At 35.4% G+C, this 13,931-nt stretch overlaps 1 protein-coding gene, 1 non-coding gene and 1 pseudogene across 2 annotated transcripts in view; all 3 read right to left on the bottom strand.

Moving 5' to 3' along the window:
* The window catches only part of TMTC2 (transmembrane and tetratricopeptide repeat containing 2), a 351,862-nt gene that overhangs the window by 72,936 nt on the left and 264,995 nt on the right, over positions 1 to 13,931 (bottom strand). Inside the window, exon 10 of the mRNA XM_015598571.2 lies at positions 1,394 to 1,475. Within this exon, the coding sequence (XP_015454057.1) occupies positions 1,394 to 1,475 (82 nt within the window). The remainder of the gene's footprint in view (positions 1 to 1,393; positions 1,476 to 13,931) is intronic.
* On the bottom strand, positions 7,410 to 7,526 carry LOC112472451 (annotated as a pseudogene).
* LOC112472532 lies at positions 9,104 to 9,210 on the bottom strand. The gene has a single exon (XR_003043638.1). It is a non-coding gene; the product is annotated as a U6 spliceosomal RNA (small nuclear RNA).

Raw genomic sequence — 13,931 nt, 5'->3', positions numbered from 1 at the left:
TTTCAAATAAAGCAATGCTGAAGTATAAAGGAATTGATTGTAAAAAATCTAAAGCATATAATAAAATTATGGGAAACGACCTTAGAAGATGCAGTAAGTAGAATTAGTGTGACATAAAGGAAATGCAGGCAGCAAGATAAGAAAATAAAAGTATTTCATAAAATGAAATGACAGGAGGTCCTTTAGCACTCTGAAAATAATTCTGGGACTATTTTAATGCACAGTAAGGGTACCCAAAATAGTATGCATAAGAAAATCCTAATTTAAAATACTTCATATAAGAAAACCTATAAAAATAAATTCTGTAGCGAACCTAAATTAGTTGATTGCTTCTTAACATGGCAATGAATCTGCATCGTGAAACAAAATCAGAAGTGGTTATGCAATAAGTTGTGTGAAATTACATGCTGTGTTATGCTGGAGAGGTAAAGCATCACAAGCCTAGGTTTATAAACATATCCACACAATATAAATAAACAAATGGAATTGTGGTTGACTAAGTATATCCTCCATTTTACTATTTCCATTCTTCCACACTCAAGCCTCTTACTGTTTCATTTTTACTAGTTGGAAAATGTTAGAAAGATTTAAATGTCATACAAGCATATCAGCTTTATTTCCTCAAGATTTAATTTCCATCCACCTTTAAGTTTATTACTTGATAATAACTAACACATTAAAGCCAACAGTGGTCAAAAAACACTTTTTTTTCCAAGGGATTAGAAAAAGTAAATGTTTTTTGGCTCGTTGAAAGCCATTCCAACTGCAAATCTGGTAGAAATAAGCACAATCTTACACAACACCAAACCAGCGATATTACTTTGCCTCACATAACACATGACTCACTACTAATGACAGAGTGGAGTGTGACAGAGTTGTTATATAAATTCACTCTACACTGATTAAGGCCAAGGCTAAAATGAATTAGAGTCATCCTTTACACCCTTTACAGTTTATTCTTGACCTCAATCTCAAGCATGTAGAGGCTGTTGTGCATTCATATCTTCCAGAAAGCAAGATTTTGAGGCCAAAATGTAAACCTTTAAAATTTCAAAATGATACATTTGATGAGCAATAATACATTATCTTATAGAATGAAAAGAGAGCTGATATTTGGATTATATACTATGCATCAGGCAAGGAGCAAGGTGTTTTCCTGATGAGACCTCACTGACCTTAAAAGAAACAACTGTAAAAACACCTTCCCCATTGAAGTCCTCTAAAAATTTCTAAGGAAAATATAATGCATAGCCTCTTTAATATGACTGGTTTGAACGAGGAGGTAAGACTATAGAATGAGGCTAAATCTGAAATCTTTACCAGCAAAATCTAAATCTCATGTCAATGTTAATAAGAAATTTGGAGGGCATGGAAAAAACTATCAACCACTCACCATAATGCATGTAACAGTTTCCTTTGGTGGGATCCAGCTCAATAGCCTTCAAGAAGAACTTTTCAGCCTCACTCTTACGACCCTTGAAAAATAGAGAAAATGGATGATTCAGCAGTGGATCACAAGGGATTCTTCACCTCCTGGGCCCAAATGAAGCAGACTAATGTTTACTTGGTAATTATCATCAAAAAATGTTTTGTTTTAAGTAAACAAAGATGATCAAGGAAAATATGTTGAGAGAGAAGACTTAAGTGGGAATCCTGGGAAACACCAAGATTAGAACAGAAAATGAGAGTGAGTTCATAAAGAGATTAAAAAGAAGGGGCCAGAGAAGCAAGAGAAAAAAAGTGAAAAAATGGTTTCACAGATAAGATAGTTTCAAGGAATGGCGAGAAACATTATCATTTTCTATTATATATTCTCCCTTCAATCTGCTTCTTCTTCATTCTTCCTTGTAAAGAATTATGGCCATTTCAGTTTTTAAGATGATTTTGTCCTAATCATTAAATTTATACATGAAAAAATTCATCATATTTGTTGAATTGCAAACAACCACTGCTTATCTTTACATTGTCATTCAGGACTCCAGGATTTAATCTAAAGGCAGACCATCTTCTTAACTATAGTTTCAAATAAACATTACAATCATTTTCAGAGAGCAGTAAGCAAAAAAGTCAAGGGAAAGGCTTATATGCAATAAATTGATTTTTCATGAAACAAAAATCCTAATTCAGATTCTAGACGTGTACATTCTTCACCTGGTTATTGCTTCAGAATCACAAATGCCTACAGGGTAACAAAAAGGGGTGGCCTGAAGTTAGAGAAAAACTGAAGAACTTTCCTAGAGAGTTCTGTCCTGTCCTGTAAGGTTAGAATGAAGACTGATGCTGACTGCAAGTGGCAGTCAGATGCTGGATGGTGTCCAGAAGTCATGGTCCAAAGTAAAGAAAAATGATCTTAATTGCTCGTTCCTTCTATCACCCATATGAACTTCAAGTGATATTTTTTTCTTTCTTCACATATATTTTAAACTAACTGTTAAGGAGATAAATCTTCCAAAGCCAGAGGTGTATGATTAACCTAATAATATTCTACATTCCGTGCAACTTTGACTCATTTATATATGCCCTCCTTTTTGTTCATTGACTCAATTTTTAAAAAATCTACTCTTGTTACATCCTTTATTCACCATTTCCCAACAGGTAGGACCTACTTGTGGCCTCTGCTGCCTATAGTTAGTGGTAACCCAATAATCACAAAATTGACTTCCTCATTTCTCCTTAAAACTGCTCTAAAATTAAAGTGTATTTTTTTTAAAAAGATAACAATAAATATTTCATAAGATTATTGAATTATCCAAGGCAATACACACAAAATAGTTATTATAATAACTAGGCATATTGTAAGTTTGCAATAAATATTATTTCATGCGTGTGTGTGTGTACATACATATATATATATATATATAATTCTGCATGACAAAGAATATATTTTATATATATAGTATGCAATAGAATGCAAAATTCTGCATGACAAAGAATATATTTTGTTATATACACCACTGCAAAAACACATGGTCAGCCTTTAAATTGTCATTGGAAAATGATGTATGAAGAACTTACAGATGATAATAAAAGATGCAAAATGAAAACTGTATTGGTAGAGAGTTTGTGGAAATGTTATTATGCAAAGAAAAAAGGATCTGTAAACTTTTTTTCAGTATAGAAGAGAAGAAGCTGGTTAATTTATCAATGTCACAGTAAGTGGGGTAAAATAGTTGTGCATAGTCCACTGGCAAAACAATAATACGTAGTGTTAAAAAAACGTACATCAGAACCCAAAGGACAGTGGTCTCTGGCTGTTCCACAGACCAGGTTATGAAAAGAAATGAACCCCATAACTCCTAGATGCAAAATAAACACATGAAAAGCCAGACCATGCTTTCGGTGGGTGTTGGGGTGGGGAGATTGAGAGAAAGAGTATCAAACCATCATGCAAAAACCTATGTTTCTGCTTTGACCACTATTTTTTAGTCAAGTGCCAAATAATAAGGAGGAAAATAAAATCCTTACAAAGTATACAAAATCAAGGGTCGACCAAATGCGTAAGCTATCCAGACTCATTACTAGGTCTTAGGAAGTGGCTTAGAGGTAACATTATGTTTAATCAAATTTATTCTTTCACCTATTACTGCTGTAAAGGGATGGCAGTTGAAAAAGTGGAGAGGAAAAAGTTATTTCTCAGCAGGTTTTTCTTGGTGTCTTTTAGAGTACATCAGCATTTTCTACAAGCAAGAATTACAGAATAAGCCACTGGTTGTACAAACTCCTCACATCAAACACCATTACTCATTTCATATATTGGTTGGGATTTCTGGACACGTGTGTTGGTTCAGAAAACCAAGAAAAAGGGACTGTGGTCAGCTGTGACAAATAAGGGAAATGTGAGTTGAGAGGCTCAGTTTCTACTGCCAGCTCTATGACTTGTTCTTTGCTTGTTCCTTTATTTTTGTAGGTTAAAAATTACTTATTGAATGCCTACTATTTGCTTTGCACAGTTCTAAGTACTGGGGGTATAACCGTGAACGCAGAGTGCTTGCCTTCGAGTCTTAGTTGCAGGAGGCACATAATGAACATATTACCCAATAACTAAGAGAATTAGTCACAGAGTTCAGTGCACAAACAATTAATTTCTCCAATTGTCATTAAGCGAACTAGCCCAGAGACAGACAAGCCTGTGTTTGAATCTTCCTGCCTCTACTTATTTAACTGTGTGATTTTGAGTATCTTTTATATCTGAATCTCTATTTCCTCATTTGGAAAAAATGAACCCTTTGAAGGGTTCTAAGAAAATCACAAATCAAATGGAAATAACTAGCTTCAGATCTGGCACACAAAGCTCTGACATTCTTTGATTTTTCTTCCTTCTATCTACTCAAAAGAATTCTTCCAAGTTCGAAGTTACTGTCTGGCTCCTAATTACCAAAATGCAAAAATATTTTTCTGAATTTCATGTCATGGTAAAAACTAAACTTCATAATTTCCCTAAAAATGACTCCCATTCCTAACATTTTCCCCTCCCTCAAATTAAAGGCCTTTCAGCTCACATCTAGAGTGCAACAATAGATTTCAGATTTCCTGACTCGCTGAATTTCATTTCACCAGATTAATGTGCCTTAAGCAGAACTGTTTTTGTTATGCCCTTGTTCAAAAATATTTCAATAGCTCCTTGTTCTCACTCATTCTACTTAAGAATCAGTCTAATTTTCAAAATCTTCCACAATCTAGTTCAAATCTTCTTGGATAAATCCTTATATTTTATTAGGTCAATTTTATCACTTGCCTTAACCAAAGCTCCCATGTCTTCCCTTAATTATTTCTTCTGCTCTGTAATATTATTCACTTTTTTACTCATTTATGTGCATTTTATGCATCGAGCCTTGGTTGAAGTTTCATCTTTTTATAAAGCCCTCTGTAATGGCTCCTAGTCCCAGCAGGGTCCCTAATCTTTTGTGAAGATATGATTATTTTTGAGAGTCGTTATGATCACCCTACAGTTATACAATGTGGAATCTAAAATTTTAGACTAAATCCTTTCATATATAAAATAAGGTGTTTGGCAAGTGGAACTTTAGCTTTTGTAAAATTGTCATTCCAGGTAAGTATTTAGAGTATACACATGCCTTATTCAGTGTACCCACACACAAATTAGTTAAAACAGCAATAACCCAGTATACTGAAGTACAAAAGATTAGGAAGTCAAGAATGTAAAGCAGAGCTAAGGAAACACATGGTAAATATACTTTTTAAACATCAGAATTTCAAATAATTCTAAATTAGACATTTAGAATTCTCTGCAGTTAGAATATTGGTGTTGATGCAAAGAATTAACCAGGTGGGCTTTAAGTAGCACAAATGACACTTTCCCGGACAGGGCTGCACCAGTACCTAGGGATTAGGGATTTGAGATTATTAATATGCTTATATTATACTTATATTAGTATATTATTTGTAGCACTATATTGAGTATTAAAGATACACACACAAGATAATATTATTTAAATTAAAAAAAAATCTCCAAACAGGACTAAGCTTTGTCAGGTCCTCTTCTGATTGGCAGCAATAAAACATTTACATGTTAGATAAATATTCAGTAAAGTTTACATAGCCTCTTCCACAGTGTGGGATTTGTTTTCAGCATATTTATTTTGTTTACTAATTAAACTGGATACTACTACCACTGTTCAGAAACGGGTCCATCAGAGTGGGTGTACAAGGCAAGCAGCATCTCTTCCAATGGCTGATCGATACTTTTTCAAACTATAAAATATATAAATATTAAAACAGATACATATATTTTTTTAAACACACAATAAACACACAGAGACACAAACTCTCCCCCTCCCCCAAACAGTTCTGGAACTCCCACTTAAGAAAGCATTCATAAATATTAAATATGAGAGAATTATACTACTATGGTTTCAGCTTGAATTGTTGAAGAATAAAACGTAAACCAAATTTTGTACTTATTTTTTAGTAAAAATATTCCTGTGTAGAGTTGTGAACAAAGTAGTAATTTCTCCATTTCACATCTGGAAGTTGTCACAGAACTAAGGTCTATAAAACTATAAAAAGAGTTCCTCAGAAATAGTCCAATTCTCAATCAAATATTTATATCCTAACCAGGGACTACCTATGTCTTCAGGACTGGTAGGAATAATAATTAAAACAAACCAGAGAATTTCTCTTTGGTGGTCCTATTTAGAGGCTGTTTTAAATTTGGGGTAGGATGCGTCTCATTCTGCAGTTGTGTATCTAACAACTATTTCCACACATTTATTGTTTATTCTTTGGAAATGTTTGACAATTGTGAATGTCAGTCATTTTTCACAATCAATGAAAATCACATCATTTCTCATTCAAGTGTAATTGTGTACATATAGTAAATAAGAAACAGAAGCAGCCAATATAACAAGTCCAAAGCTTACAGTTTGGTAACTGTGTAGTTTAGACATGCATTATAGTTTAATGAGTGCAAAGGAAAAAGCAATTAAACAGTCTTGAAAATTAGCTTGTGAGGACTACCATTTACAAATAGAAGAAGCATTATTCGATAGTCTATTTTAACATCATAATGTTCATATGTGAAGTGTCTTCAATATATAAAAGTCTTTCCTCCTCAAAAGAAAAAAAATCATTAAAAAAATCTAACGGTTCAACTAATTTTTATAAACCAAGATCGTTTATATCAAACCATTTAATTCTCATGTCCCTCTAAGTCAGTATGTATTATCAACCTGAACTAACCTCAATTAGAGGTAAAGTGAAGGGACAGGGCAGGGTAACCTTCATGATGAAATATTTTATCACTATATTACCAAAATATTTCCACTGAATTATCAGATACTTAAAGTTTGACCATGACATCCATTTTTTAAGGGAGAAAATAATATTTATTCTGGAATGCTTTAAAATAAAATAGAATAAGGATACCAGATACAAAAAAAATGTGGCTGAATAGTTTATCGATAAGTGTTTTTCCTCCCTGAATTGTCTCCCAAGTCCCACTTTCTATAAGTATCCCAAAGCAGAAGTTGTCCGAATGATACCTGGAATATATTTTCATAAGGCCTAAGCTCAATGAAATATTATATCAAGTGACACTGAGGGTGGCTAGTGGTGATAAGGTGGGTCTCACACCAATTAGGGTAGCATCCAGAGTAGCTGTCAAAACCTCAGCATAGAGGGCTGGCTCTGTACTATTCCTAGTGCAAGGCTGGACATCCCCAAACCAGGCCTCCTAACCTGAGCAAAGCTTCCTTGATACCCATCCCAAGTCCTCCTGTGGAGCCATCAGACTTCAAGTGAAGGTATCAGCTCAGACCCAGAGAAAAATCCCCTCAGGCTTCTATTGGGGGCGGGGAAAAGGAACTATTTTGAAAAGCATTCTTCTTTTCTTAACAAGGTGGGCCCTCAGGAGAAACTTTTTTTTTTCTCTTATTTTATTTTTTTTACGCCTACAGCAAGCACCTGGTCTTCCTAGGTGGTCTCCCATTCAAGTACTAACCAGGCCCGACCCTGCTTAGCTTCCGAGATCAGACGGGATCAGGCTTGTTCAGGATAGCACAGCTGTAGACTCCTTTCCAGCTTTCTGAACACCATTAAGCCTCCCAGATTTAGGTGAATCCCTAGGAGAGGGAGGAGGCCACAAAACAGCTGCAAGAAAATAGCCAATCAAGTGGAATGAAAGACCACAGTACACTGAATTTCATTCAAAGATTTAAAAAGTAGATCATCCTGAAGCCTCTGAATTTCTAGCCTGAAAGTCGACATGTTACATGAGCAATGGACACAAATAAACAGTGTTCAAATATCAAAAACTAATGGCCAATATTTCTATAAAAACACATTAAACTTACTCAATATTCACTTTGCCTAAAATGCAAATAAATACACTGAGATGTATTATTCCTCTATAAATGAAGTTCCCCCCAAAGTCAAAGGACTAAATATTACTGAGAGTTCATAAAAATAGGTGCTTATATTACATATAGCTAAAATATAGTCAAATGTAAGATCTTCATGGGGAACAATTTAATATATATCAAAAACCTTTAAACCATAGATACACTTTGGCCAAACAATTCTATTTCTAGGTATTTGTTTGGAAAAAAAACAAATACCTGTAAGTACAAAAAGGTGGGTATTTATTTTCATTGAAGGACTATTTATACAAATTCAACGTCCACCAGCATAGACTTGGTTAACCTAATGTCATTTCAATGAAATACTATGACTCTATTAAAATGATTTTGTAGAAAATTATTTAAACCACAAGAGATCTTCATAATCCATTGCTAAAAACAAAACTCAGGTTTTAAATAGTAGTTTATGTCCTTAAAAAAAATCAAAATACCGAAAGAATGTTTTTAAGAGGAGATTTAACACTGTCTGAATAGTTGGATCATTTTAATGCTGGGGTTCAAAGGTAAATGATAGGGTTGGTCCCTTGGTATTTCATAGAGTAGATTGCAAAAAATAGTGCTGTGTTATTGTCAAACTAAGTGTCTTGAGAACACAGTACAACACAGTACAACTTAGAAGGGCAAAAGAAGGCTTAAGATATGTGACGTTTCAATCCATAGAAATAGAAAAAACTCCTACTACAGTACAGGCTGTGTTCCAGGTCTTGGTAATTAAGACAAAGTTCCTGTCCTCCTGCAGTTCACATTCTAGTGATATAATGGATAGCTTACAAAGGAGCAGGTGACTCTGTCAATTAGTCTTAAGTACTCTGGTAAAAAATAATACAGGCTAAAAAAAGAGAACAATATACAACTGGGGGTGGGGTGGAGTGATGTTTCATAAAGTGATCAAGAAAGGCCTTTAGTGGTATTTGGGAAGTGAAGTAAGTAAAGGGAGTGAGTGAGCCATGCAAAGGTCTGGCATTCATGGAATGTTAGGGCCTAACAAGAAAACAAATATGGTGGCAGTAGAGTATGCCCCATAAAGCATCACAGGAAGTGAGTGTGACAGACAGGAGGGATCAGATCCTTCAGGACCTAGTATTCACTGTAAGAAATTTGGAATTAATTTTTCTTTTTTGGTAGTACAAACCACAGTTTTAATACTGGATGCCACATGTTGCTTTGACTCATAAAATTTCCTTGATGTTAACAAGCACAGGGTCAAACAGCCTCCAGGAACTGCACAAAATATGGAACACTTCATGAATTTGTATGTCATCCTTGGGCAGGGGCCATGCTAATCCTCTCTGTGTCATTTTAATTTTAGTGCATGTGCTGCTGAAGCAAGCACTGAAATTTCTTTTGACTAGGAAAGAACACCATGGATTTTAAATAGATGTGCAAAAACTCCCTAAATTTTGGGTGAAACAATTTACTGTAGGAAACGCAAAAGAGAAAACAGGAAGACCACTTAGGAAGTTGTCAATACTCCATGGTTAAGACTAAAGTGAAAGCAGTGGAAGTGGTGAGCTATGGCTACATTTAGAAACTCCTGAATACAGGTGGCTGACAGAATGGGTATAGGTATAACATAAAAACAAAAGTCAAAGGTGACTCAGGAGCTTGTAGCACCTAGGTGAATGCAGGTACCATTTATTCACAGAGGAAAGACTGTGTGGGAGCATGTATTGGTAGAAAGGGGCATGTGCCGTGGAATAATCAAGTTCTGTTTGATTAAGATGCTAGAGTGAGAGACTTTAGAAAACTAATTCACAGAAAGACTGCCAGATAGGAGGCCACAGACCAAGTACCAGCCAATAAAGAAGAACAACAGATATCTGGTACTTTGCATGAACGTAAAATAAAAGAAGACTTGTAAGAATGCCAAGAAAGAAGCAAAAAAGGGAACAACAACAACAAAAATTCTTACATTTTAATGTTTTTGATAAGAGAAAAAAATATTAATATGCATTATAAAATATAAACATATAGGACCATTTAAAATAATTATTTTTAAAAAGTTAACTTGCCTTTTATAAATATTTAAAATGTTTGATAATTTAAACATTTAAATTATATGTTGCTTTCTCCACAGCTTTGACATTGAGTAAAAATGCTAGATTTTAAAGTATAAATAAAAAATAGCTAATTTCTAAAATATTACATAACTGAAGGTGTTTAGCTTATTCAGATTTCCTGTTATGAGTTTTCGTTTCCTTTCTACATCTGTTCACTTGTATGTTTTCCCTTTAAGCTTAGAGGTCATCCACACACACTGTAAAAACATTTTAGTGGAAGATAATTAATTTGACAAGATATGACTTAGGCTGTTACACTGTACTGCCATGCTAAGCTTAAAGTCAATGTAAAAGCAATGTCTCACCATAACTCTTCTCTATCTATAATCTCAGTTATTAAGAACAGTGCTCCGATATTTTATTAAAATGTCTGAGTAAGTTGTGGTGAAGTAAGTAAAAACTATGTTTGAATAAAATTTATAATAAAAGTATAGGTAAAATATCCTAGAATTTTACTTTAAAATTATGCAAATCATTATAAATATCAAAATTGGCTATTTTTAGATTTTAGAATAATGTACACATCTTTGAGTCATAAACCAAAAAGAAAAATACCTATTTTTAATTAAAACAATAAACTTTCATCAATTCATTGAATTTATTCATTGCTTTCCTTAATTTGGCAAATATTTATTGGGTATCTATCATGTGCCTAGCACTGTGTTAAACACACCAGGATGAAAACGGCGAAGAAGAAAAGATACAACCCCTGCCCCATGATGCTGCCAAAACTGTAGCTGTTATGTGTATGACGCAAACAATGGTTGTGAGTTTCACTGAGAACCGCTGGTTTGACCTAGTTGCAGTATTCAGGGAAGGTTTCCAAAAAGATTGCTGTTTGCTCTAAAAATCTCTTCAGACTTTTAGTATTCTGCATAGAGGCACAGCAAAGGTAAAGCCCTGGTGGCAGAAACACAGAAACACTTCATGCAGCCCACAGTGAGACAGAGGAGGAGTAGAGGCAGGCTAGGTGAAAACTGTAGGAAAGAGTAGAGTATGCCTATACTCTCTATATATAGGTTACATGAGGGAATTTGTCCTTATTTACTTTGTAAATATCACTCTCAGGGAAGTGCGGATAATACTGGATTGGGAATAGAAAGAATGTAGGCAGATTAGTCCAGGCTTTTAAAAAAGAGTGATGAGGATTAGTGGATGGATATGAGGAATATTTAGGCAATGTAGATAGAATTACAGCATGGATAGGAGAGGGAAAGGGTGTGATGAGAGAGATGGAGGTAACAAAAATGATCTTAAGTTCCTGACTGTGAAATTGAAGGAATGCTGGTAAACAATGGCTTTGGAGGCAGAACAGGTTAAAGAAGTAAGATTATGAGCACAGTTTTGAGAATGGGAGAGCTTGAGGTACTTCTGAGATATCAAGGATGCAGTTTGTCCATCAAGCTGAATCGGGTGGCCAAAGGCAGTGGATATGAAAGAAATCCACTGGACTTAGTGACACAAAGATGACTGGTAAGTTTAGTAAGGTTTGTTTCTATGGAATAGATCTTGAAGCCAGAAGGTGTGGGAGTTTGGGAGACAGGGTGAGGAAAGGATACTTAATTACAGACAATTCTGTCAATGTGCCTGGCTGTGAAGGGGAGAGAAAGTGATAAAGCCAGCAGAAGGGTATGAGACACATTGAGTGTTTTGAAAAAGAACACAGAAAACATAACATAAATCATAACTAGGAATAAAAATTAAAGCCTAGGTTTTTTTTTCTTAGTTTAATTGAAAACTAAAAGGAAAGATAACTTAAAAAATTTTTTTTGAGAAGTCTTAGATAGCTTTCCAGTTATGGCCATGACCAAATCAAACCTGCCCAGAATCCTTTAAGCTGAGTCTTTTCCTCCTGGGGCTCTAACGACACTTGATTCCTACACTTTTGTTGTGACACTTACCATACGTACCCTAATTACCATTTGTTAGCTTCTCTTTTAATTGTAAACCACTTCAGGAGAATTGTTGAACCAAGACTTAGTCGAGGGCCTGAGGCATAGTAGGTGATCATAAATGCATGAAAATATTAAATATCTTGAAAAAGCAAACACTCACAACACACTCCTTAAATGCACACTCTCATTGGGAAGTGCTGTTGCCTGAGTGAGGAAGGTCACAGGTTCCAGTGGATACATGTGATTAAATCTTAAGGCCTAAGTGATACACAGAAGGTCAGTCACCCCTACTGTCATTGTTATGAACACCTCCTCTGTACAAGGCGAAAGAAAGAAAAAAAGAAAGGAAAGAAGGAAGGAAGGAAAGGAAAGGGAAGGGAAGGGAAGAGAAGGGAAGGCAGGGGAGGGGAGGGGAGAGGAGGGGAGGGGAGGAAGAAAGGAAGAAAAGAAAGAAAGAAAGAAAGAAAGAAAGAAAGAAAGAAAGAAAGAAAGAAAGAAAGAAAGAAAGAAAGAAAGAAAGAAAGAAAGAAAGAAAGAAAGAAAGAAAGAAAGAAAGAAAGAAAGAAAGAAAGAAAGAAAGAAAGAAAGAAAGAAAGAAAGAAAGAAAGAAAGAAAGAGAAAGAGAAACAAATAAACAAACAAAAAAGGAAGGAAGGCAGAAACCACAATTTTTATCAGCATTCTGTGGTCCATAAGGTGGCACTAAAAGTTCATAGAAAATGGTTTCCAATAGGAAACTTTGCTTTAGATGGATAGAGTGGTCAATGGGATCTCAGTTTAGGCAATTAGTGCAATAGAAAGCTTCAAATCTCAGCTATTTATTAGCAACACTAACCATGTAGCTGGGCTGTTTGTACAATGGGTGCCTCTTGTTTGTCATGACCAGCTTCGCGAGCACTTGCTAGATTGCTTCATCCCAAACTGTTTAGCAATAGCATGGGAAGTGGCTGCGCTGATTGGACCCCACAGAGACGGCCTTGGCTCACAGAGCTCAGTGCTGACACTTATGTTGCAGAGGTTTAAATCTTGTGGGGATGGTTAGGAAAGCTGTGTTGTGAGAGTGGAAAAGCAGGAGCCTCAACAACAGCTGCTTTGCAGCTGGGTCACAAAGGAGAGCAAGAAATCCCCCGACACCATAAAAGGTAGCGGATGATGGGAAGGCAATCTCAGTGCCTCCATTTGTCACTGGCAGGGTGCCACTTGCTCTCAAATCCAAATGCTCTCACAAGAGGATAAAGCCAGATGTAAATAATTCTCTAATTTTATCCTTTTTTTTTTTTTTTGTAGACCGCTTCAGCAGTAAAGGACATAGAGCTTATCGAATTTATTTAGACACAAAATTCTTCAATGATTTAACCATGGTACTGAAGAGAATACTGGATTTAATAACAGAAGCCTGGGTTCTAGCCTGGGTTTGACACCAAAAAAGGTGAACAACCAAGGAAAGCCACTAATTTGAACAGGTTCCATTTTCCTCAGTTGTCAATCAAGAGACCTGGGTTAACAGAACTCTATTGGTTTTGAGTCTGTTAAAAATATGGAATTAATTCAGAAGAAATAATTAGTAGTTAAAATTTTAGATTAAAGGAAAGTTAAATTCTTTTCTAATTCATGTCATCCAGTGATCTGACTCTGAGATTGGGGATAGTAGCTGAGACCTAAAGTCAACTGTAGTTTATTTTATGTACTAATGAATGAAACTAAATGTAGGTGGATAAATGATCCATTTGTCTTCTTCTGAAAATTCTTTGTAGGTGAACATGCCCATCAAAGGCAGAATATCCTAGAAAGGTTCTTATAACAACCAGACCACATAACATTGAAATGTATACTATGCTTCTAAATAGTTCTGGTTTGCCTGGAATCACTCTCTCCATGCCCACAGTTCCAGAGTGTATATGACAGCACCCTCTACCTGATTTGGACAAATATTCAATAGTTCCCCTAATTCTTGTTTACCTTTACAAGTATTCACCTGAATTAGATGAGTTAAACTATGGCTTTTATGACGCTGCCATGCGCCACCAGATGAAACCACTAAGGCTCCGTCAGGAGCATCAGTGAGGTCTCACATGACCTCAGCTTTCCACTCCCCAACA

Source organism: Pteropus alecto, unplaced genomic scaffold (assembly GCF_000325575.1).
Source record: "Pteropus alecto unplaced genomic scaffold, ASM32557v1 scaffold76, whole genome shotgun sequence".
NCBI classification, from domain to species: Eukaryota; Metazoa; Chordata; class Mammalia; order Chiroptera; family Pteropodidae; genus Pteropus; species Pteropus alecto.
Note: the sequence above shows the minus strand (reverse complement) of the source record. Positions and strands in the feature narration are given on the sequence as shown.